The sequence below is a fragment of the Oryzias latipes genome, chromosome 14 (assembly GCF_053564925.1).
Source record: "Oryzias latipes strain Hd-rR chromosome 14, Olatipes_Hd-rR_3.1".
Taxonomy (NCBI): domain Eukaryota; kingdom Metazoa; phylum Chordata; class Actinopteri; order Beloniformes; family Adrianichthyidae; genus Oryzias; species Oryzias latipes.
Window position 1 is genome coordinate 15,413,340 of NC_136250.1, and position 26,393 is coordinate 15,439,732.

Below are 26,393 nucleotides of genomic sequence, written 5' to 3' on the forward strand. Positions count from 1 at the left end.
TGAGAAGCGCAGCGGGACTGTGGAAGCAGCGCCCGCCGTGGCTCCGGGAACGCGGAAGGGTGCACCGACACAACGTGTTCCTCCATTAAGAGCCTGTAAAATTCCGGCTAAGCTGCGACATTAATAAAACTGTAAGTCCTGATTTGCGATAGGATGGGGTTAAACGTTGCTCCGCGAGAGCAAGTCCGTAAAACCCTCCCTTTTTTAAAATGTTTTTTTTTTATCATGTATTCTTGTCGTGTGTGCTTCTACGCCTACTGTACAAAATACCAGGGTTCACGAAATGTGAATGAACTGTAAAACATCCCCCCCCCCTGCTCTAATTCACGCCCCCCACTCGAGCTCCGATCTGGAGGACAAGGGAATTGTCAGTTAAGTGTCCATCATCGCTCCTAACTCCTAATTGGCTACCGCCCCTGTCTGTGCCGCGAGCCAGCTGCGCCGCGGTCGCCCATTGGACAGCGGCGCCGTCAATCATCTCCGACACCAACATGCTAGATTGTCGGCCGAGCCTTCTGTTTTCTACGCATTTCTATTTTCTCATTTATTTATTTTTTAACGTCCCGAGCTGACCTCCGGTTTGGGAGCTCGGGGAGACACGGCGTCGATTTAACGCTGCTGCACCGCTCATGACGTTTATTGTGAAGGTTGATTATTTATAAGCACTTTTACTGTACTTTATCATGTTTTAGGAGCGCTTAGTAAAAAAAAAAGTAAAGAAAGAAAGCCATAATGGGTCATGTGGGACCCCCCTCTTTCCTTCTCTCCAAAATGCCCCCCCCCCCCTCTCCACCACCCCACCCGTCTAGACAGTGACAGGTGTGTGCATCTATGTTTCAGCGGAGAGGGAAGCTTTTCGGGAATAAAATGTTAAGTTTGTTCGGGAAAACTGCGAGGAGGCTCAGCGTGGGGAAGAAACCTTCCTGAAAAAGGAGGTCAGCGGAGGTGACGCTCGATCAACCGCTGCCCTCTTGAACTCGGTGCGCACGGCTCGCAGCTGCACGGGAAGGAGGCTGGGGGATCCGTCAGACCGCTGCGCCATCGCTCAAGCTGGGTAGACTCCACATGGATTTTTGTTGTGAGAGCCCCGGTGAGCACCAAGGGCCCTCCGAGGTATGACTGTGCGCGCCATCTGCAGGCCTGCGAGGACGGTTAATACCGCGGGTTCAACGGAGGACACCCTCTGTCACTGCTTTGACCTACATTAACCAGGAAGTCCAGGTTCGGCCTTAATGCCAGGCTTTACAGCAACTCGCGCGTGAAGGCAAGCTTTAACATTAATTAAGCGGGAACTGTGGCGTTTCGGAGTGGGCACGTGCACAGATCCACGTGGCGGAGCCCGCTTTTTTCCGCCCGGAACCTGTGGAGAAGCTCTGGATCAACAGGCTCAGGAGCTGCTGCAGGCGGGGCCCGCCGTGCACAGCCTTTCTGTGCTGCTCAGTGCTTTGTACCCAGAAGCTGAAGGTTTAAAAACTAAAATGCAAAGGTTAATACTAAGAGGAACAACAGAAATAAATAAAACATTTTTTTAATAAAGCCCCCGATTTTAGCTCCACTGAATATAGATTACAATTAGTGAATACATTTACACTTACTTCAATAATATTATTATTAATAATAAGGTTTGAGTAAACAAAGAAACAGAATTCTGATTTACAAAAAAACATTTTTAGAATAAATCTTATATTTCACATTCGGGCTTGAATCAAGAAAAATATATAAAATAAAATAAAAAGGTCATCTTAGTTCAAAATTATCCCCCAAGTGAATTATGTATAATCTGCCATGGCAAAAACATATTTTTATTTATAAGATATATACTAACTGTGACCATGAAAATAAAATTAACAGTGTTTGAAGATTTTTTTTAAATGTAAGAAAGGGTCGTTTTTAATAAATTCTAACATAAAATGTAGCAAACAAATTTCTTGATTACACCACCACAGAATTTGAAAAGTGCGCTTGTATTTGAAACCTGTGAACCCCTTGGTTTTTTTTTTAAACCTTTCCAGGGAGACATTTTAGCTTTTTAGATTGATAATAATATTATTCAAGTAAGGTGCATTATTTTGTTGCCTGGTGACTATAATAAATAAAATGAAAAATGTAAATCAATTATGCAGATTGTAAAATTACAGGCTTTAATATATTTATAGACACAATTTTAATAGAAATCTACATTAAAATGGAAAAATATGAAAATATTTCCTTAAAAGACTCTCATTGTGAAAATAAAACAGATGTCTCAGATCTAAGGTCTTAACCTCACCTTGGTGCTCGTGTTACAATTATAGGCAATGCTTTTATTTTTAAGTAATGTTTACAAACTTACTTTTAGGAGTATTTATCACTACGTGTTAAAATATTAAAACATTTGGGGCCCCTTCCAAAACGGGAACACAATGTATTTTTATTTTTTTTGTGTGTTGCCACATGAGGATTTATTGTGACCAACAGAGGGCAGCACTGTAACTTATTGGTGTTTCCATTTATTGGGTTATTTAGTCTTTTATACTACTTTAATTGAAACTTCCTTTGGATTTACCCCTATTTCAAACTGAAGTTGAGGGTTAATTTTTTTTAAATATGTGGGAAAAAATGCTCACTTTATAACGATAGTAGCCTGTCTCCTCTTGAATAGAATTCAGATCAAACTGGCTTTATTTATGTTGTGTAGCATAAATATACAATAAAACGGCAGATCTATTATTACTTATAACCACTCCAAATTTTCCCTATCTAGTAGAAATGAGAAATATGTCTTTTATTACTGCCAAATGTACTGTTTTTGTGTGACTTTATTTACACCACCATCATGTGAATAATGTGTAATTAAAAAAGTCACACATTTACTGTTACTTGTCTATTTTCCAAACAATTCACATGTTTTTAGCTATAAAAACACAAAGACAACAAAGCATCTTCATTTTTACCCTTGTAAGGTTTAATTTTTCACAGAGGAAACAACATTTTAATTAAAGAAAATGTCTCCTATGAGTTTTTTATACCTTGTTTAGTCTGTGCTGTATTTTTTTTCTTTAGAATTTGGTTTTAATGTCTTATACATATTTTCATATTTCCGAAATTGGAAATTTGCACTAAACCATTTGTTTCTGTAGATTCATATCTTTATAGATTCAACAATGGCTTTATGTCATACATCACTTTGTGAGGAGCTGAGTAATTTAAGAAGGAAAAAAAAAGCCAATATATGGTGTAATAAATAGATTATTCCTCTGGATAAAGTCTGAAAATCACATACTGACTTCTGCTGGTGCTGAAGTCCCACCACCTCCTGCCCGGAAATATAACACTTGTTTGTGCACTTACATCACATTTTCTACACACACACGCACAAACACTCACAAAGCCAGAGTACAATGTTCCCCATGATGCTTTCAGGACTTATATGTCTGGATTGAAAAGGGTGGATAAGTGATACGACACAGGTCACACTGCAGGTCTCTGGTTTCCTCCAAACAAGTCCAGCTCCTAGCGCCTTATTCATGCCAAAGGACAACAGTTTACCTACAGGTTTGAGGCTTGGAATGTGGAAATGCAAGCTGAAAGATTAATTGAATTCTAATGAAATATTTAAAAGATTCATGGGTTATGCTTACATATTCCATCCAAATGCACAGTACTTCAGGCACGAATACAATTTGAACTCAGTGCAATCTTTGGACCACACATGACGATGATGAGGACAACAAGGGTGACGAGAGCGCACACAAAATCTTGCCTCAGCCGATCCGCTTTTGAAAGTCAGTAAAGGTAACATAAATGAGTTATCACAATACTTTCTTTCCCAGAATACAGCTCGAGTGCTATAAATGATTAATAAGCTTCTTCACTCATGTTTCAGTTCCCAAGGGCCCACGTCAGTGTCCGCCTTGGAGCTGAGACATAAAAACAATCTGCCAGTAGTTTCCACAGATCCTGCCTCATCTCTTAGCTTGTTTGTTATTTGGATTCTTTATTGTTGTTGTCGTTGTCAAATCACCTGCGTTTGCCAGAAAACGCTTCAGAAATTACACATAAATGCCCACAACCTCTATCTCTTTTCATTGTTCAGAGGTTCATCTCTATTCTGATAATATTCCACACTCTGTTTATGTTGACATGCCCAGAGGCGATGCACATTCCTCTCATGTTCCAAAAAAGTAAATCTATATTTTGTGGCATTAAAGAGGCTATTTTTATTTCCTTTTGTTCATTCGTTTAATTCTTAGGTGTTAGGTTGTACACTTTTTGAAGCACTTAGCAGAAGGATGTGGAGTCAAAATACCTCAACGAGAAAACATCTAGACTGCAGAGGACATGGCTTTAGTCATCAACCTCTTTTTATGGGAATAAATCCTGTCTGTAAATGGAAATCTATAAATATTCTAACCCTGGAATGCTCTCAACAGTCTCTTTACAACTTTCATGGGTGACTTGATGATAGGTTCTCAAAAAAACAGCCTCTAAGCTTCAGAATTTTTTTTCTTTTTTTTTTAATGTTGAAAAATATAAATTTTCCAGCCAGGATTTAGTTACTCATTACTCCAGACTTCAGTCATCAGTCGCTTTTATTTACTTTCCATTGTGTTTTGCGTGTTTATTTAGCCAATATCCTGTTCGTCTGCATACTTCCTTCCAATTTATAATCTCTAATTGGACATCAAATTTACGGTTGCAGTCTTAAAGGATAAGAGGCAGTCTTTTTAAGAAAATATTTGTAGCAAGCAGATAAAGAAAGAACAAGCATATCAGTGGATCTGTGCAAAGATTTTTAATGTTTAGCATATTGTGAAGGCAGGACAATTGATTGAACATTGCTTTTATTAAAAAAAAAGAGATTGGGTTAAACATTTAGTTCTCTTAATTTGGGAATAGCTTTTTGATTCATTTCTTTTGACTGTGCTGTGCTTGTTGATCAAAACCAAAATTAGTTTGCTGGAGTTTTTTTTATTTATTTTTTTTTATTCTGTGAAGCGTCTTTGATGCAGCTGGTGCTTGAGATGTTACATTTATTAAAGGGACAATGATAAATCAAGATTATCGAGATGCTTTACAGCAGACACTGACCTCAGAAGACAAGATTTAGAAATATTCAGTAAAGACGGAGCTGTAGCATCAAATCAAACGGATAAAAATAAAGTTATTAGTTACACCACTATCAAGAAGAAGTAACTTACAAGTCAAACCGTTAAATTATTGTAGTCCTTATAACTACCATGGTCACAGGTGTAATAAATAATAATCCAGAACATCCATACTACTTCTACTAACAAGAATGGACCACTCTCAGAAGTTCTGTGAATTTCCCAAAAGCTCCTGTTTAACAAGTATTTTGTAAATTTCATACAACTAAACATCCCATAGTCGAGTAACAGTTATAAGAGAGTGGGAAAATGGGGAGCAGAAACTCATGATGAAGATGGTGGGCAATGTAAACTTTTGATCAAACAGTGAGTGGATAATAAGGTGTATTTATTGGTGGTATAAGAAAACAGAACCAAGTGAGTGTGACGTCACTCAGAAAAAATTACTTACTTCTGGCTCCAACCAAATGAAGTAAATTCCGTCACAAACCGTTTTGCGATATGGACACCGGCATGTTGGAACCAGACGTCAGCGAGAAGTGATTGGTCCGACATCTGTCAAACGTTTTGAACGTTCAAAGTGGAGGCATCTGATTGGTCAGTTTATAACTAGAATAACTTGCACTACAGAAAAAATGTCATGAAAAAAATTAGGAATAGCAAAAACATGTTTAAAAACATATCAGAGCAAGAACGGTTAGTCTAACATATATTATGACTGAGTAATAGCTGTTTAACTCTCAGTAGAAGGCTGTAGTACTTGAAGCCAGAAGCTACTTCCTATTTGGAATGTATGTGTGTGTGTGTGGGTGGGGGGGGGGGGGTAACTTTCAGATTGACTCAAAGACAACTAAGAATAAAAAAATATTTAAAATGAAGTTTAGTTCAAAAGCAAAAGGGAAATATACAAATTGTAATGCCCTATTTGATATTTAGGGCTGTTATGTTTTTTTTTAAACACATTGAAATTAAATTAAATACCAAAAGATTTTCTCCATGCTAAAAAACATCACATCTATTTAAAAAAAAATGAAATACCAAACCAACAATAACTTAAAAGGTGGCGCAAAAAGGCTTCAGGGTTGAACCAAGGCCAAAATAACAAACAAAGCCCACCCAACTGAACTCTGAAATCATACCTGTGAGTGAAAGAAAAGGGAAATCAATGACAAAAGATTTAGCTTCCTTGACTAACATAAACAGGAGAAAACAAAAATACGGCCACAGGATGAAGGGCCGTATAAGACATTATTTATTCTGAACCATTCACATTCATACATTCTTGCTCTCACAGTCATATATATTCTCTTATGCATACATATATTCTCTCTTGCACATACATATATACTCTCTTTCGCATACATATATTCTCTTACGCATACATATATTCTCACTTGCACATACATATATTCTCACTTGGACATCCATATATTCTCTCTCTCGCATGCATACATATCACTTTACACATACATACATTCTCTCTCTCATTGTCACTCTTAAAAAAGAATATATGTATGTGAAAGCAAGTATATATGTGCGTGTGAGGAAGAGTATATATGTGCGTGTGAGAGAGGAGTATGCATGAAACGGAAGTGACTTTGCATGAAAAGGAAGGCACTTTGCATGAACCGGATGGCAGATGATTTCTCGTGTTCTGATTGGACGAGAGGCCGGCACCTCCTATTTTGAACAGACGCTAACATGAACTAGCAAGAAGGAGCCACGGTACAAATCACCGTATACGCTCACTCTTCCAGAAGGATGTTGTTTCCATTCCTTATGTATTTTCTTTTTGGAATAACTTAGTTTATCATTTAGAATGGAAAAGGATTTGGAATTTACCAGTAAAATACTTTTTAACCAATAAAGTGAAAGAAATCTCATTCAAACTGATCCATAAATTCTATCCATATAAACTTATATCTGCAAAGGTTAAAAAAAGATATTGATGTTGCCTGCTCTTTTTGTCAAGAACACCCTGAAGATGCTGTACATTTATTTTGGTCATGTCCCTTTTCCACTACTTTCTGGTCTAAAGTTTGTCATTTCATTTCCGCCCACATTGACCCTGACTTTCGCCTGTACTTAGAAAATGTTATGTTTGGCATCACCCACTGTCCATCTCATAAAAAAGAACAGTTGTACTTCATTAACCTTTTGTTGTTTTTATGCAAATGGCACATTCATAAATCAAAAGTTACGAATCATAGTCCTCATTTTTCTCAATCTTTATCAAGAGTTCAAACAATACATTAAGACAATAAGAAGCTCTGATAATAAGAAAGCCATCAAAACATTAGATCTGTGTGTTAGTTTCAATATATCTGCATAAATTGTATTAACCCCCTGGCTTGTTCCTTTGTTGTTGTTGTTCACTGTTTAACATTGTTCTGTATTGAATTTTTACATTCAATAAAGTTTGAAAAAAAAAAAAGGAAGAAGAAGGAGCCACGGGGGTACTGCAACAGGCCATCGGAACCTTAAGAAATATTTTATCTTCACCTCACCATTGCCTTTTTTAAGACATGACAGCTGGTTTTCCCACATTTATATGTAGTTATGGATGGAAAACAAGAGGAATTTGTTTGAATGTAAATGCGTGTTCCAGCGTCTACAGCAAGTGTCGCCCATAATTCACGCAAAGGCTCATGGGGGCTAGGAATAAGGTGGATACGGGTTTTCTGTTTCGGTGGCGCTTCTATTACCATTATTGGTATTTGAGACATTCCTTTGTGCCTCTAGAGATGCAGACAGATTTGTGACCACTTGAGGTGAAGATAAAATATTTCTTAAGGTTCCGATGGCCTGCTGCAGGACCCCCGTGGCTCCTTCTTGCTGGTTCATGTTAGCGTCTGTTCAAAATGGGAGGTGCCGGCCTCTCGTCCAATCAGAGCACGAGAAATCATCTGTCTTCCGGTTCAGGCAAAGTGCCTTCCTTTTCATGCAAAGTCACTTCCGTTTCATGCATACTCCTCTCTCACACGCACATATATACTCTTCCTCACACGCTCATATATACTTGTCTTTCACATACATATATTCTTTTTTAAGAGTGACAATGAGAGTGAGAATGTATGTATGTGTAAAGTAATATATATGCATGCGAGAGAGAGAATATATGGATGCGCAAGTGAGAATATATGTATGTGCAAGTGAGAATATATGTATGCGCAAGTGAGAAAATATGTATGCGTAAGAGAATATATGTATGCGAAAGAGAGTATATATGACTGTGAGAGCAAGAATGTATAAATGTGAATGGTTCAGAATAAATAATGTCTTATACGGCCCCTCATACCACAGCCATGACACAAATATACACCCAGTTTTCCCAATGAGAATGTAAAAGCAGTCTAACACAAGAGGCTCTCAGCTTTTCTCTGTTTGCTCGCTGTTGGTCAGGACAAATAGAAAACAAAGGATTAGCTTAAGTACAGTAAGGAGAGCTTCATAAATTGGGTTTCTATAAAACAGCAGCTCCAGCATTACAGAAATGGATGCAATAGCATGCAGCTGTGTTGTGCATGCCACTATGACTGTAGAGCTGTAGAAATGAATTCCCCATCTTCATCGGGAAACCTGAGGGATGAGACTGGGTTTGGCAGCTGATAGAACAGCGGTACTTGTCTGACAACAGTATCAAGTATAAGGCTGGGTGGAGTGGAGATGTTGGGAAAATTTGACATGTTGTGGCTTGATATTAGGTGTTAGAGTATGAGACGTCTTTTGGTGTTGCATTTTTGGCTCTTGTGTCCAGTTCAAGGACAAAGACTAAACACAATCATGTTCCAGTGGCAAGGATTGTTGAAAAGTTCTCTGTCAACTCTGTGGGAGAGTTCTCTTCTGTTATGCATAACAAGTGGACGCATTTCAGCGCTTTTTGCTTGCAAGTAAAACTTTGAAAAACCTCACCTCACCTGTGCAAGTCTGTCCTTCCTCTATTCTTAAGCAGAGGGGTTAAAAAAAAACTCTGCTTTTTATTGGCTCATCCATCAAGCCAGATCCCAATATCTCTGCAGGAGGATGCAAGAGGATGCGCCTGAACCGTGCATTGGGGGAGGCATCCCTGAACAGAAAACTCCTGGTCTGAATTAACCTCAGGAATAGGATGTCGAACACAAACAGCAATTATAAATTTCTCTTCCATGATCAATTTTGAAATTGTTAGCACTTTCGTGTATTAAAAGGGAGCAAATACCAAACCCGAGCCCCTGATTGGTCAAAGTTCAACCTGGTTTAACTTTCAACATGCATTCAATGGCTGTACATTTTGTATGTAGCGCTGGAAAATAGTTGCAAAAGTAGGTGCAGCTACGCGTGGACGCAAAAGTTTTGAAAGTGGAAGTCCGAAAGATGCATCTACACGCATTTACATATACTTTTCTTGGAAGTGGTCACTTGAACGCGCGTTGCAGAGGGCGGAGTCAATGTGAGTGGAGCTGCAAGTTGACCCATGTTCTTTAGGAAGGTCAAAATTGTTGGAAGTTGCAAAAATGGAAATACGAGTTGGAGTACAATGATAAGTTAAGTGTTGCCAGCTGTCAGAAGTTTGAGGATATTCAAATACAATATTCACATCAAATACAGAGGAAATGAGAATATTGATAAAAACTGGGGTTTTACTGAAACTCAGGATAGGTTAAGAGGTCCAAATGGCAAAATAGAGGATCAACAGAGGAAGAGGACTTCTATGTCACTGGAAGACACTAAAGATACAAATTCTGTAAGAGAGGTCCTGGCTTAGCTGAAAATAGACGGAAATACCTGCCAGGGGAAGTGGACTCTATGAGGTTTTTTGTTTACTCTGCCTGTGCTTGTTTTTAGGAGCTGGACTTGGCCCCTTAGTTCCAGTGAAAGGACCCCCAAATGTTTCAGCAAATGCAAAGGTTCTTTTAGAAGAACTTCACTAACCTGCAAAGAAAGTCCTGACCTCAACCCAAGAGAACATCTTCAAACTGAATTAGAGACATAAAGCCAGCCCTCATCCAACCTGAGTGTCCTCGTGTACACTGACACCGATGTTGAAGCATGATGAGTGACGAAATATTCACGCAAACAGACAATGACAGTTTTCAAGTTAAATCGTCAAGTTTTTTTATGCAAACATTTTCCATCACGGCATTTTATTAACTTAATTATGTGTGAACTCTGTTTCTTAATTGGCAACAAAATCACTCAATCAATGTGAGATGTACTTGGGTTCTGTGATACTCTTTCAGGAGCTAAAACTGATTTTTGAAGTAATAAACATTGTTTTGGAAGGCTGCATGGTGGCACTGTATTTAGTGCTCTGGCCTCATTGTGATAAGGCCCTGGTTCGAATCCCAGCTGGGACCTTTCTGTGTGGAGTTTGCAGGCTCTCCCTGTGCATGTGTGAGTTCTATCCAGGCACTGCATATGCTTCGTAAATTATTTGGTTAATCTAAAGTGTCCCTAGGTGTAGGAGTGACTGTGTGCCCTGCGACAGACTGACAACCTGTGCCCCACCTTCACCCAACAAGAGCTGGGACAGCAACCCCATGACCCTGATAGGGATATAGCGGGTTAAGGAAGTTATAGGATGGATGTTTTATTGGATCAAAGTCTTGCTCAAGCGTTCAACACTTAATAGGTACTCATCACAAGCGTGTTACAACCATCATCTCCTTCCTCTACAACTTTGGAAATTAATTAAAAAAAAAACTAAAACTACCAAAAGCTAGAAATGAATACATGTGCTCATTACGCATATTCATTAAATGAATATGTGTAATGAGCCTTTAGTTGTTTGGTTCTTTAGAAACAACAATTTCCTATCAAACTGTCCTGAGCAAAAACAAAAAAGATTTTCCTTTCATCCTCTTCAGCATAAGGTATTAACATTTTCATCCTTACAGTGAAATGAACCTCTCATGTCACAAAGGTTTTTCATTTCTGTAGTAGATCAAATTTTGGCCAGCAGATGGTGTTCAACTCCATGTAAAAGAATCCTACATATTTCCTTTCTGTTAGTTGGGATCTACAGTGGACATCTTAGAGAGATCAAAATCATAAGTAGACTTAAAAAGTCATAAGTAGGAATATGCTCTGAATCTGGGGTGATTTGTACTATTCTGTGAAAAGTAATTTTTCATCTAAATGATTTAAAACATGACTGGATGAAACAGAACTGAACATGTACAATTAAACACTTGTAAGATTGTGGTTGTTTATATTCAATCTCATCTAAAATGAGCCACCTGCTCCCACATATATAGAAACATACAGCCCTTTTCCCTGAGGTTACATAAGCCCTGTCACGTTCTTCTACTGTAGCATATTTTTTAGATCAACGTTAGGGTTTGACTCCCACCACCACCTTCTTACTCATGTCGATTTGCCAGGAAGATGAATGTGAGCTATATCATTACATGCTGCAGTGGACATGTGAATGCATTAGCACCCTTAGAAGTCTCCAGCTGCTTATTAAAGAGCATCCTGTGGGTTGGTGGGAATTATCAGCAAGGAAAGGTTACAGCAAGCCAACAAGCAGGGCTCGTGTTAGTCAGAATCCTGCTTTGTTCAATCTGTGAAAGGGTTTTGCTTTATCTGAGAGCCAAATGCTACTTGTGATTAAAGGTTGGTCTGTTCAGAGCCACTATTTTTTTTATCTGATTGGCTTCCATATTGTAGATGTAATCAGCAAAGACACAGAGTGGTTTTCAGTCCTATTTTCATGTATTAGTCATGCTGCTGGCATGTGCATGACGCCCACAACACTTTGCTAGTGTTCTCTCAAGCAGGCTGGTTTACTTCCACCATTCACTAACATGTCAAGGACCACAGGGACGGGCTGAGTTTCTTGTTTACTCTGCCTGGTGGTATTACAGCTTAGTCTGACTGTCACACAATTCTGTGTCTGTCTGCTGCAGAAGAAAACTACACAAAATATGTGATATTCTCACAGGTTGGCAGGACAGGGGAGGAGACACATAACATAAGAAAAAAAAGGATGCCAAGATGCTCGGACTGCCACTCATTTTCTTTTGAGACTAAAACAGATCATAAAAGTCAAGGCTTCCTTTTGACCAATTTAAACAAAAGCCAATTATTTCAGACTGAGCCCAGAAAATATATTTCAAAATGAAAAAAATGTAAAAGTATCCCATGTTCTTCAACAAATTCCAGACTGCAAAATTAATTGAGTTTTAAATAGAAGCTTTTTGACAGTGCATAAATACATACTAGATATTAGCCCCCATTTTCACTTTCATTACAGCTCAGCAGGTGCACAGCTACGTCAACAAACCCTGAAGCTAAGCTTCCCTGCACACACACCAACCATCCAAAGCCAATCTGCTGACATTGTGTCACATCCCACAGAAACCAATGCTACTCACTTGGGCTGAATCGGTGACCATCTGTCTGGGGACGCGCAACACCCCACAATCCACTCAGCAGCTGGTTACCTAAGGAACTCTCACTTATATCTAACCTGGTTTATTTTAAGCAAGCTGCAGGAATAAAAAAGGAAGCAGACAAGCCCAGGTCTGATGTTGTCTCACAATGACAACCCCCTAAAAAGTGTATATGCCACTGGAAAATTAGCCCGTCTTCAAGAAGTCTTTCTCACAGGTTTCCCATTTATTTGCTAGATGAATGTGAGGGTTTAAGTGTTGGGACAAAATGTACAATCTTCATTTGACGCAACTGTTACAGTTTAAAACACTGTTTTCAGGTGTGACTGAAAACAGTGGGACCCAGACAATCTTTTTTAGGAACCAGTGTCAGACAAGAGGGATCAGTGAAAACTGTTTTATAAGAGGTTTTTATGTACAAGATTTGTTTTGGGGGAATACTTGATGAAACACTAAGATGGTCCTTAGAATCGTATCTTAATATTTGTGAAGATTCATAGTCCATCAAGGTCATGACGTCCCAGGATCCTGTTCTTTAGGGAAACTTGACCTTGAAGGTTGATCTCAAAGACGTTTCGCTGCTCAGCTCATGAGGAATTCAGGTTATTTCTTTGGATTCCTTCAGCGGTGTACCAAAAAGGTAAAAGAACTGGATGTCATGTGACCAGATTTTAAATATCAACGATCCAATGGTTAACAAAATAGTCAGGAAATGTGCTAATGAGAAGGGGTATTGGTGTAGCTCAGTTGTTTTTTGCATGAGCCAGGTGTGAATGCGACCCTAGTCTGCTGGACAAAGATGTCAAAACAGGATTGTACTGGGAGATGGGAAATATCTCAGATGCTCACTGTTGAGTGAAGGTTTCTCTATTTTGACAAGAATGTGTTCCTTTTTCAAACCATCTCTCCTTTCTGTCTAGAATGTACACTCTGTTGTTGCCAAAGGAAATATCTCCTGTTCCTCATGAGCAGGTGAACTATTAAGTCCTAGCTTGATGTAGAGGCTCTCCTGTACATGTACATTTTTTGTGGGTGGTTGTTTAGTTTACAGCATTCCTGACTGAACTTGATAACACCTCTTCCCCTGTACTTGGGGTGAACCAATTCTTGTCTTATCATATTGCTAGATGTGATATGACCATGGATATTTATTGAAGATCTTTCTGAGTCTCTCAGACCAACCCGTTACAAAAAGAATGACAAATGTTGTTTGTGGTTTCCATTCTTTCTTATACTCCAGCAGGTTCCCCTTTTTCTTTTTTATTCAAGTCCACCTGGGATAATCAATCTTTCTAGCTTATGTTTACATCAATGGCGTAAGTCAAACATGAGATACTTGTCAATTTATCTCAGTGGGGAGTTTTTTGGGGGGATCCATATATGCATGGGACAACATCTCCCAGACACAGATTGGAATAGATATTTTTTTGTTGATGTTGTTGTTTTTTCAGATGGAAGTTATTTTGGTATCTTTTGGTGAGGCCTCTTTAAACCACTAAAACGACTTGGATGGGTGGCAAAACCTTTGAAGAAAGAAGACTTTAAGTCGAGATACTACTGTATGACTCAACTTTAAGACAACATCACCCTGGATGAATGAGAACCTTCATTGTCTCTTAAAAGATTTTAAAAAATCTTTGTTTTTGAAAGGACTATCGTAATGGAAGTTTGTATCCTTTGTCTGTTGGTAGGGGATATTATGGTCCTTTTTTAAAGGTATTTATTGCTCTTCTTCCCTTGGTAGAGTGGTTTGGCACTGAACATAGCAGCTGACACCTTCATTCTCAGTCGATTCATCTCTGTTTTGTTGAGGTTATTTCTCTTTATGACAGATTCTGTCTCTGTAATGAACTCTACCACTGGAATTACTGGGTATCATGGCAAAACCTGAGGTGTTTGGACAGACCTTTCTTTTCCACTTTAGTGGAAAGCAACAACAACAAAATGCAGCTGAAATTGTGGCCAAATCATCCTGACAAAACTAGACAAGTTGAGTTCTGTTTGCAAAAGCCTTTTTGAACATTACCATTCAAAAATGGTGTATTTTCCCTTTTTTGACTTCCACCTTTTCCCCCATAGTGGTGTCTATGTATAATGATACTGCCACCCCCATGCTTCACAAAGAGGATTAGGATATTTCGTCAAACAAGACCAAAATCAATGAAGCCAAAGAGTTGAGTTTTGGTGTCAGTGGTTTCTGGAACATATTGCTGAAATTTCTTGCCCTCATGTTCTAATACAAACATTAAGGATATTTTTCATTGGTCCTGATGTGGAGTCTTTATCCTCATTTCAGCTTCTGCTTGCTCAGATCTTAAGGGGAGATAATGGGGCCCTCTTTCTAGTTAAGGCTTTACATAAAAACTTTGTGATCTGAGGTAAAAGGGAACATTTCTCTCCATGGCATGACGGTTGTATGCTTTCACAGTGTATTTGTGAGTTGCCACTTAAGCAGATGAATGTGAGACATTCAGACATTCGTACCCAAGGTTGGACCCATGGATAATTTCCTAGTTGTTATTTCTGTGTGTTTTGTATGTTCAACTTGTGTTTGAATGTCCCATTCACAGCTAATCAAATAAAACCGTTTTAGTTGGTAAGAAAATGAATCCTTGAACTTTTCCATTTGTATACCTCAACTCTCTGATGAGAAAGTTATTATTCACATGAGGTCACAAATATATCTCTCTAAATGAATTTGACAAATGAATTTACATTTTAAGCTGAATATAATCTACTATACCAGCGAATTGTTCTCCAAAAATATCTTTCCAAATTGTCTTAAAATATGACCTCCCTCAAACATTATAAAAATATTTCAATATTTGAAAGTTTGCAGTTTTTTTTTCTTTCCTGAAAATTGTCATGCAGTTGTCACGGTGAGACGTTTTTAGAAACTCTTTGGAAAATATTGTCGATTTGGTATTGACCATCTCAGCCGTCCCCGAGACAAACAACCTTCGGATTTAGGAGGGTGGGGGTGGAGCCAACCTCAGCCATCATTGAGTGAAAGGTGATTTTATCTGGACAGGCCTCAAGATTTTGACCATTTCTAATCAAAATAACACTTTTCTTAATAACTGAACACCTGATTAATGAGTAAAAAGACCTGTATAAGTTGTATGGATTTAAAAGAGAGCAAATGTAGAGAAATTGTGTCTCTGGCCCCTGCTGCAAATAAACCAGGCCACTGTTCACACACCAGTCCTGTGATCTGGATGCTCTGCTTGGGTTCAGCCTGTTCGGATGACCAGTGTCTGTCCTTGGCCTAGTTTTTTTTTTTTTGTCAGTCGCACCCTTAAAGCCAAAACACAGTATTCTTTAAGCAAAGAGGCACAGCAGGATGGAGCCTGCATATTTATGGGTGAGTGCATTTAAAGTTTTCTTTCTTTTTTAAAGGACTATCGTAATGGAAGTTTGTATACACCAGTGGAATTGCTCTCAGCCTTCCAGCTCGTCCACAGGGAGTGGTATTTCTCTTTGCTTCTTGTAGCATGATATATTTTTAACAGCATGTGCATGTGTAAGTATGTGTGCCTTTGTGTGAGTGTGGGTGTTGTGGATGTGAAAAAAAGAGGAAAAACCTTTGTTGGTTTAAGCTTTCTTCACATTTACATAATTACCATCTACAATGCAGTTTTCCTTAAACCGAGACTTGTTTGACTTACTGCTTGTTTTTTCTCACAATGTGCATGAGATGAGACTAAACTTTGAAAATGTGGGCTCTCTCAGATTGTGTCACTGGAGATGTGTAGCTGCTTGATGGCAAGACAGCAGAATTATGTAATCTTTTATGCAGGTCGGCCATATTAGTTGCAGATCCTGAGAAAACCAGTGTGACATAGAGCAGAATGTAGACTGGTGCTGCGTAAAAGCCCCCTATCTGCAGTTAAGTTCCTCCTCGCTGCCCCAAATAGAACATTTTTATTGAAAGCTGTCAGAGCTATACCCTATTATGTTACACACGAGTTACATAAACACCACCGCTTTTTAAAATTTATTTTAAAAGCATGTTCTCTTTCAATTTTGTGTCCGTTTTTTTTTTTGTTTTTAGTTATCTGATTTGCAAATCAGTCAGCCTCAACGAGAGCTGCCACATAGAAACGGTTAAATCTGAAGCACGGACATCTAGTCATCCCAGTAAATAATTATTTCTGACATTTGCAGAAGCTTAATAAGCATATTTTTCTAACCACTTACTTAAAATTTAAAAAGTAAGAAGCCTGAGAAATTCACAGTTAAACTGTTGTGTTCTTCATTCAGTTGGATTTTGTGAGAACAGCACACAAAACAATACAGTTTTATGTTTTCTGTTTCTTCTCGATAAAGATGGAAGGACTGAGTTGTTAGAAAAACAGTTTCTCTTTTGTGGTGTAAAAACTTGTTCATAACTTTCCTTTTTATTTTATTTTATAATTTTAGTTTGTATTTTTTACAAGAAGTAGATTCCGTCTGCATGTCGTCTCCAAATATTTCACTCGATGAAACACTAATTTGGATTTCTCATTCGATCTTAAAAATCACTTTAACTTCAAATCCTCATTTAAACATATTGTTTCTATTTACGTCTTACTGTTTGATCAATTAAGATGAATTTTATTAGTAGCTTTTCAAACCCTTAAATGTGGTATTAGAAATTATGACTCTTTTTCAAGGGAGGACAAGTATTTGAATTCATTGTGTTGTGTTTGTTTGTTTTTTCCTTTTTAAAACAAAAACCAAAAACGAAATGAATGAATAAAATCTGTCAATCCCCAATAGGAAATTTTGATTAAAAAAATAAGACAAATTGAAAAGGAGAAAGAAATGATGAGAGATAAATAACTGGAATTGATCAAAACAGAACAGATCCTGAGGGAATTGATGGGTAAAGCTCTATGCTCCAAATGCGTTTACTTTTTACAGCGATAAAGATACGTTAAAGTGCCATTTACCTATCATTTTAACACTTGATCTGCCTCTCTCAGCAAATAGTTAACTAATTATGACTTAACCTTAAATGTTTAAGACACACTCCAATAAAAATTACATTTTTGTTTTTTTTTAACATGTTCTAGTGGGATTTTTCTGATGATGAAAGAGAAATATAAAGATAATTAAAAAATAAAGAAAATTAATCTTAATTTCTGAGTATTTGTTGTGAATCAGGAGCAGATGGAAAAATGCAGTTTGAGAAAGCTTGTAGCTGTGACGTCAAAGCTACAAATGGCAAGCCACAAGCTCCCTGCTTCGCTCCATTCTGATGCATCCACCTGTAGGCAAATAGATCCATGTACGTCTTTATTTTCCTCATCCTTGCCGGTATCTGGCTGAAAACTGTGCGCCTGGATAGCTTTGATATTGCTAGAAGATGTTAGGTTGAGCTTGTAAGGGGCTGTAAGCTAGCAGGAGAGAGTGTTAACATGTAGATCACGTGTGTCAAACTCAAGGCCCGGGGGCCAAATGTGGCCCGCCGTGTCATTTTATGTGGCCCGGGAGCCACAAAATGTTCTTTAGTTGATTACAGATTATTTATGTGTAGCTGCTGTTGTAATTATTCAGTGTTTTCAGGTCTTATGTGTGTATGCAGACAAATTGTTGTCATCAAACCATCAGTTGGATGCAAGGCTGTGTGCAGCCTTTTTTTGTAACATGTTACATGTGTAATGCATGTTCTTTTTAGCTCAATTTTATGTTTTTTTCTTCTTATTTCACTTAGACAGTTTGATACGGAGCCCGTGTCCTGACATTAAGATATAAAATATATCTTGTTCCCACAGATTAATATCTCGTTCCCACAGGTTATTATGTCATTCGCACGAAATACTATTCCGTTCCCACAAGATACTATTGCGTTCCCTCAAAATACTATTCCGTTCCCTCGAAATGATTAACTCGTGCGAATGCAATAATTATGTCGTTCGAACGCAATAATTAATCCGTTCGAACGCAATAATTATTCACGTCATAAGTCATTCAGGCAGATATGCTCTCTGTACGCCGGCAAAACTAAGCCGCTTTCAGCGGTAACTTCCGTGTCTCTGTGACCCATATTAGTTCAAAAAAGGAACATGAAAAACAAAAATGATCACTTTATTACTGTCTCAATGAATATAAGAAAAATATCAAAAGATTTATGATAACTAGGCTGCTTTGTCAAACGATAGCTCCTGCTAGGCTACTACTAGCGCCGCCGCATAGCTCTTTGATGTATGCCGGCATTTCGGCTGGTCTGTTGTCAGACAGCTGATATTGTAGTTTAGGGTCGAATAGGAATAATATTCAGGACTTGTCTTTTATTAACTTTAGCAGTCAGTCGCTTTACATTCGAAGGCTATTAGGCTACATGCTAACTGACTAGCCGATCATATCCTGTTATTAATTTACGTCATAGATTTACAGCAGATACCTTCACATTTCTGTCTGTGTGTGTCTAATTACATTGCATTGAAGACACGCAGGATGTTTAGAGAACAGATTTATTTATTTCAAAAAGCACAAAAGCATCCATCGTATTCACGTTCATTCACATGGTGATGTACGCCCTCAGTCATCTTGCTGCAAAAGCCGCTTCCTGCCGCTACTTCCGTGTCTCTGTGAGCATTCAATAGGGGTAAAAATAAAAGCAAGAATGGTCGATCTGTTATTTTCACGATGAAAATCTGAAAAATATCATATTAAGCTGGCTGCTTTGCCTAAAGCACTTACCTTTAGCTCGTAGCATAACAACAATAGCACTACGTCACGTTTCCCAGCGTGCTTTGCTGCCAATCACTGGCCAATCACCGTGTCCCTGTGACCAAGGTCTAACAACAAGACCAATGATTTTGCAGCAAGATGACTGAGGGCGTACATCACCATGTGAATAAACGTGAATACGATGGATACTTTTGTGCTTTTTGAAATAAATAAATCTGTTCTCTAAACATCCTGCGTGTCTTCAATGCAATGTAATGAGACACACACAGACAGAAATTTGAAGGTATCTGCTGTAAATCTATGACGTAAATTAATAACAGGAAATGATCGGCTAGTCAGTTAGCATGTAGCCTAATAGCCTTCGAATGTAAATATACTGACTGCTAAAGTTAATAAAAGACAAGTCCTGAATATTATTATTCCTATTCGACCCTAAACTACAATATCAGCTGTCTGACAACAGACCAGCCAGTTGCCCAAATGCCGGCATACATGATCAGAGAGCTCTGCGGCGGAGCTAGTAGTAGCCTAGCAGGAGCTATCGTTTGACAAAGCAGCCTAGTTATCATAAATCTTTTGATATTTTTCTTATATTCATTGAGACGGTAATAAAGTGATCATTTTTGTTTTTCATGTTCCTTTTTTGAACGAATATGGGTCACAGAGACACGGAAGTTACCGCTGAAAGCGGCTTAGTTTTGCCGGCGTACAGAGAGCATATCCGCGTGAATGACTTATGACGTGAATAATTATTGCGTTCGAACGAGTTAATCCTTTCGAGGGAACGGAATAGTATTTTGAGGGAACTCAATAGTATCTTGTGGGAACGGAATAGTATCTTGTGGGAACGGAATAGTAATTCGTGCGAACGACATAATAACCTGTGGGAACAAGATATTTATCTGTGGGAACAAGATATATTTTTATATCTTAATGTCAGGACACGGGCTCCGTAGTTTGATCCTTCATTAATGGAGTTATGTGGGTTTTAATAAGCGGTCAAAACTTTAAAGGATTTATGCTAAAGTAACAAGCAAACATATGTTTTCTATGTAACCGTAATTGTCACTTTAAAAAGTTATAAAAAATAATTCGTTTTTTATCATTAAGGAGTAGTTACATTTATTTTTCATTACATTTAGTTACATGTATAAGTTATATTTGAGGACAGCCACTATACTGATGTGGCCCTCGGTGAAAATGAGTTTGACACCCCTGATATAGATGATGGAATGTGGGGGCGGGCTTACTCCATGGCAAAAGTCCTGCCCACAACTCAAAGGGAGAACTACTGCCGCTCTGCAGAAACCAAGTCCTAGAAAATGACACAGGTTTTTAGATTTTGGCTAAATGTGGCATAATTATAGTTAAAAGTTTACTGGGAACGCTTTTACAATAGATGAAAAGATGATCGTAGTGATACATTATGAACTTGAAAGAGGCTTTAAAAACCTAGTAGAAACAGTTAAAAGCCACGTGGCAAAATTAAGGATAATTTATCATAATTAGCTGGCATTGGTCTTATTCAGATCATCTTCTGAGAAAGGGCTTCAGAATGAGCTACAACCCAAGAGTCTTAACCAACATGTATTTTAAAGAAGGAACTGCCATCTTTTCTTTGATGCAGGTGAAAACACACCTGTGAGCAACAGTGGCGACCTGCGGATACCAGTGTCACAGCATGGCAGTGTAGGTTTCGATCAAAGCCTCCACGCTTCACTCTTGGGAATGAATGTGTGCTCATCATTTAGAATTGCTTTATTGCTGCACCATTGCACCTTCAATGGTGGGAGCTGGAAAGTGTGGCGGAGGGGAGCGAGGGGCGGGCTTGTACAGTTTTGGAGCAGACAATATGGAGACGCTAAAATGCACAGCCCCCCTCACCACAACTCTAAGTGGTACAATCCGGTCTTAAAGGCAGAGTGTACAAGGGAAAAAATATATTTTTAAATAATTTGAATCAAATAATTGTCACTCTCAAATCAAAACAATTCTGGTTGTTATAATTTTAAGGAAGAGTTCCATATTTTTCAAATGTATTTTTATTTTGCCACTTTTTAAATCTGATTCTATTACTAATCTCTGTCCTTTGTTACAGAAAATTCATAGATTGAATGAAAAACTCAAATATTAATGAAGCTGAATGATGTGAATTCTTTTCCAGGTTAGTAAGGCTGACCATATGACAGCAACAAGCCTCCTTATTGCTATGGCAACAACTGCACCAGTGCTCAGGCATCAGCTGCAGAGTGTTTCAACAAGCAGAAAAGCCTGGATGTGCTTTAATTGTCATTATTACACATTAACTCCATCATGGATCTGGTCTCCTTGAGATGTTCTCGCTGTGCTTCTTGTCTTTTTTCCCTGATGCATATGTAATTCACACTCTCCTCCTCAACACATTTTCTTTCGGTCTAATTCCTTCTGTCTTCACATGCACTCACCCACTCTCTTTCTCCTCTCCTCCTCTCTCCCCTCCCTCAGTTTCTCCTCTTCATCCTCTGCTCTTTCGATGTTTTATTCTCTGTCTCTTTTCCCTCTTTCCATAACGTGATCCCCTGTGTTTTTTATGTTAATCCCACCACCTCTGCTTTCCATCTCCATCCTCCCATTCCTTTTCTTTTCCACATTCACCCCACATTTTTTCTCCCCCTCCCTCCCATCATTCCTCTTTCGCCGTGGAAAATGGAATCAGATCCACTCTCACCTTCCCATCTCTTCCTCTCACGCTAAATCCCGAGACCACCCTCCTCTCCTTTCCTCACTCTTTTTCTTTGCTAACTCTCTCTGTTTCCCTGTGGCCCTCCCCCTCCCTTTTCATGTTTCCCCCTCCCTCCATCCTCTCTTTCCCTCGCTGGTTCAGTTAGTCAAAGAAGAGATTCACGGAAGCGGAGAAAAGGGGGGAAAGGCAGGACGAGAGTGAGAGTGCAGGAGTGGGGCAGGCTGGGGAGAGGGGAGTGGGGTCTCAGCCCTCTATTGTGGGGGGTTGGGGGGGTTGAGATACACCCCAATATTTTGTTCTAAGTACCATGGACTGCCTGTGCATTGTGACTACAAAGGTAAGCCAATCTGTTGTTCATTACACAAGCTCTGCATGCTTGTGTTTGTGCATTTTTTGTGTGAGGTGCCACAACTGTATGTGAGAGCATAGAAGAAGGAAGCTCTCTTGTCATCTCTAAATTATTAACATGGTTATTCTTTGCTGTGGGAAACAAATAAAAAAAAACCTCGGGATTTGAGTTTTGTTTGAGGAATTTGAGAAGATTCGGAGGATGAGCGGCGCAAAAACTGAGAGACTCTTTGATACCTTCCTCTCTACATGACCCTGTCTCCCACTCTCTCAGCATCTCCTACTCTGTCATGCTTTGTGAGTGTACAAACAGGGGCTGACTGACCTGCGTGGATGTAGTAAGAGCAGGAGTGAGGAGGCGCCTGGGTTGCCTGTGGAGGGCTTTGTGTCAAGCTGGGGCTGCAGAATATGCCAGCGAGGGACTATGAGGGGGCACTCTGCATGCTAACACATCCCCATGTTTCCCAATGCCCTCTCCCAACCTCATAGGCTAGTTACCTGCTGCACACATCTGCCTCCATCAGGCAGGAAATGAGCAATGTGTTATATCACACACTTGTGCTCAGAGACAGCAGTCGCCACTCTGCTCCCATGAAGCCAGCCTCTGAATTGAAATTGGCTAATAAAGAGAAAATGATCCCGCCTCGGTGTGTGACACAGGCCGTACTCTGGGGTCAGACTGTTCAGAAAGCAACAAGGCGTTAGTCAAGCACTTGGCGTTCTAGACCATCAAATCTCCTGTGGAACAGACTTACTTACTGAAGAACCAGAGAAGCAGGTGAAAAGCGGGTTCCACCATCAGTTTCCTAGTTGCTGCAAGTGGTGACTAAAAGTGATGACACACACCAAAAAAAGAGTATGACGGCAAAAATAAAAAGATTGATCAGTATGAATTTAAAGCTCAGACGTAAGTGCAGCTAGTGCCTTTAGATGTATTACGTAAATTTGTGCTTAACTGTGGCACATTCATTTGCTTATAAAGCCCTCTGTTTCCGTGGCAACAAAGATTATTGGACGGTTAAAGATAGATAAGTAGGTGCAGGCAACACAAGGTGAAAGACACAATGAAAAGGTTTTCATTAGGGTGCACTGAATGCCCTTAAGGTGCTCGACAACACCCCGCTCTCGTATATTTAATAAAATAGACTATGAGGATAAAAAAGAAAAGAAAATGCACAGCTGGTAACATTGTTTTACCAAACTTGTTTCAGAATGAAAGGGAGAGAAAATAGAGAAGATCGGAATTTTGCCAAGATCTTGTGAGGCAGATGGTTGGTTTGTAATGTGGAGCGTTTAGAACAACACAAATAGAGTTCAGGAATGCAACCAGTGATTAGCAAATTGACCCGGACAACTATTGGTGTCATTTTTGTGCACCTCTGCTGTGATCGTTTTGCTGTCAATCATGTCTGCAGGTGCAGAGACGAGTTAAGGTGGGAAAGGTATTAAATATGGGCTATTTTATTAAAAGTGACTTATTAAAGTTTAATGGAAGTTGGCTGCATTGCAGGTGAAATGTGTGCCTTGCTATCATGTAGCAGATGATGGGTGAGCAGCTTCCTGACTGAGCTGTTCGCTGACACCCACGTACTGGAGAACAGGTTATGTGAACAATGTTGCCTCCCTGTGCAGGCTTGTGCATAAACTTCTACTGTGTGGGTGAAGGCATGGTGAGGCAGTGAGTGACAAATGAATTAAAGCGTTATTATGCTAAGAGCGTATTTAGGTAAAACGTAGAGTCGCACAATAGAAAATTTCCAGCTGAATTTTGAGGCTTAAATGGCACCCCCACTGAGCCTCTGTGTGGAGTGTTTCAGTGTGACGTCCGTTTGAATTTTTCAGTTAGTTCTCACCGAAGGACTTTACTAAAAATGAGATTGTGTTTGGTTCATGCCTTTCATGTTGCCCTGTCAGCATGTTTTTGGAATCTCATTTTTTAATCAACATAAACTCTGAAAAGCCTTCAACAAGCACAAACCGGCTCCTGTGGAGTTACTCCTGAGTGGTAGACTGGACTTTCCTCCAGCTTATGTAATTTTCCTCTCCTTCCTACACTAATTTCTCAGAGTAAATAAATAAATTACAATATATGATCCCTATGAATCACAGAGAAGTAGTTTTTACATCATCATTTTGAACTGGAATGATAAGGCTTGAGCATAAGGAAACATCACAGGATTTATTTTTGGTTGTGAGCTTGAAGAAACATTTGATTTCCCTCCACATATGGCACTGAGTCAGCATCTATCTATCTATCTATCTATCTATCTATCTATCTATCTATCTATCTATCTATCTATCTATCTATCTATCTATCTATCTATCTATCTATCTATCTATCTATCTATCTATCTATCTATCTATCTATCTATCTATCTATCTATCTATCTATCTATCTATCTATCTATCTATCTATCTATCTATCTATCTATCTATCTATCTATCTATCTATCTATCTATCTATCTAAGTCATCTGTTCCTTTGTTGGTCACTTTTTTCCCCATTGTCATTGTTCTCCCACTCCTCTGCTCTCACATTTTCTTTTCCCACCACTCTTTCTATTTCTTTTTTTTGGTCTCTGACAGTAATCCTTCAGTCTTTCTCGGTTTTTGCTCTTCCTCCTTCTTATTTTGCTTTCTCTCCCCTCTTCACAAATTGTATCTAACCATCAACCTTCTTCTTCATCACTTTTGAGGCTGCTGCTGTTAGTGCTGCTTCAAATGAATAATACATTTGACAAGATGTAGTCAAAGTCAGGACCCTGTACACACGTTACCGGCTTCATGTATGGCTCCACGAAGGAACACGAACATTCACCTCATATGGAATATTTATTGTTTTAGGTAGAATGGATAAATTACAGCTATTTATATCATCTGTGAGTTTTAGGAAGCAATTTCCATCTTGGTGTGACTCCCTAAGGTTGAGGAAGGCTAAACCCCGTCTCTCAACGTCTCGGGTTCACCTCTGCATCAGAGTGGGAGTTAGAGTTCAGTTTACTTTGTATCTGGATTAGTGATCCAGTGGTGAGCTCAAACGATCTCCACTCAAGGGCATTCATGTCCATCAAGCTTTGTATGCAGGCAGAAGGAACTCTGATCCTGCCAAAATACTCCCAGGGCACAATGTGAGAAGCAGGCTTTTTGTACATCCGGTGCAAGTATGACACGCCTCAACATGAGCGGCTGCCTGCTTGCCCGGGGCAACCGAAAGGAAGCGTTACAAGTGTAAAGTCGCATTATCACTTAGATAAATAGAAACAGTTTCATGGTTGCTTTGTTTTGGCTCTTTTGTTCACCACAGTCAGTACATTCTTGGCGTAACGACGTATTTACCATTTCATGAACACAAGCAAAAATCCTGAGTAAAACCATCTGGTGGGTTGAGGAAAAAGTGTGAAATTATTTGACTCCCCCCCCCCCCCCCCCACAGCTTTAATTCTGATTCACTTTGAGGGATACTAACTCTCAGAGTAATATAAGGGACTTTAGTCATTGAGTGTGAAGAACCAAAATGTAAGTGCTCCAATTGGAGTTCTTGGTTCTTCATTCAAGCTGAAACTGGACTCAAGTGAAAGATTCCAGCCAGTTATAAAAGGCGAAGAGAACAAACATGAAAACAAAGTATGGGAACTCCAATTAAGACTTTTCTACATGTCCCTTCATGAGTTGTCACCACAAATCAGCTTTCACTAATTCACACAGGTGGTCTGGCAGAGATTTTTACCCAGATGCCCTTCCTGACACAACTGGGTATTTTATCCGGGCTGGGGAACTCCAAACAAGACTTAGTACTCTTAAGTTTATCTATGTAACGTTTATCTATTATGCTCTTTTAATAGATTCTAAGGGAGTAAGATTAGTGACATTTCTGAAAGTCCCACTCCAATTATCTTTTGATCTATTTTCAAAATGTTCCCAGGAATTAGATTTTTAACTTTGATTTTTAGCCAAAATCAAATTGCCTGTGCCGTTTTCTAGGACTTAGTTTTAGCAGTAGTTCTTTAGAAATTTGCCTCTGAGTTGTGGGCGGGACTGTTAGTATGGAGTAAGCCTGGCTCCGCTTCCCATCATCCCTTTGATTACACTCTCTTCCGCCAGCTTACAGCCCCTAACAATCCCAACCTAACATTTGTGGTGCAGCAAAAACAGCCAGCAATATTGGAGCGAAAAAGCCGTTCAA

General features: G+C 39.1%; 1 protein-coding gene across 4 annotated transcripts in view; it reads left to right on the forward strand.

The window, feature by feature from the left end:
• Window positions 1-758: 758 nt before the first annotated feature.
• dlg4a (discs, large homolog 4a (Drosophila)) overlaps window positions 759-26,393 on the forward strand; it is a 110,524-nt gene continuing 84,889 nt past the window's right edge. Inside the window, exon 1 of one of the 4 annotated variants that reach the window (XM_078930602.1) lies at window positions 759-1,113. In XM_078930602.1, coding sequence (XP_078786728.1) covers window positions 1,066-1,113 — 48 coding nt within the window. In that variant the 5' untranslated portion in view covers window positions 759-1,065. Of the gene's footprint in view, window positions 1,114-15,740; window positions 15,828-21,588; window positions 22,201-26,393 lie in introns of those variants that run through there. The other 3 variants (XM_078930601.1, XM_023962372.2, XM_023962371.2) reach the window with 3 other exon arrangements.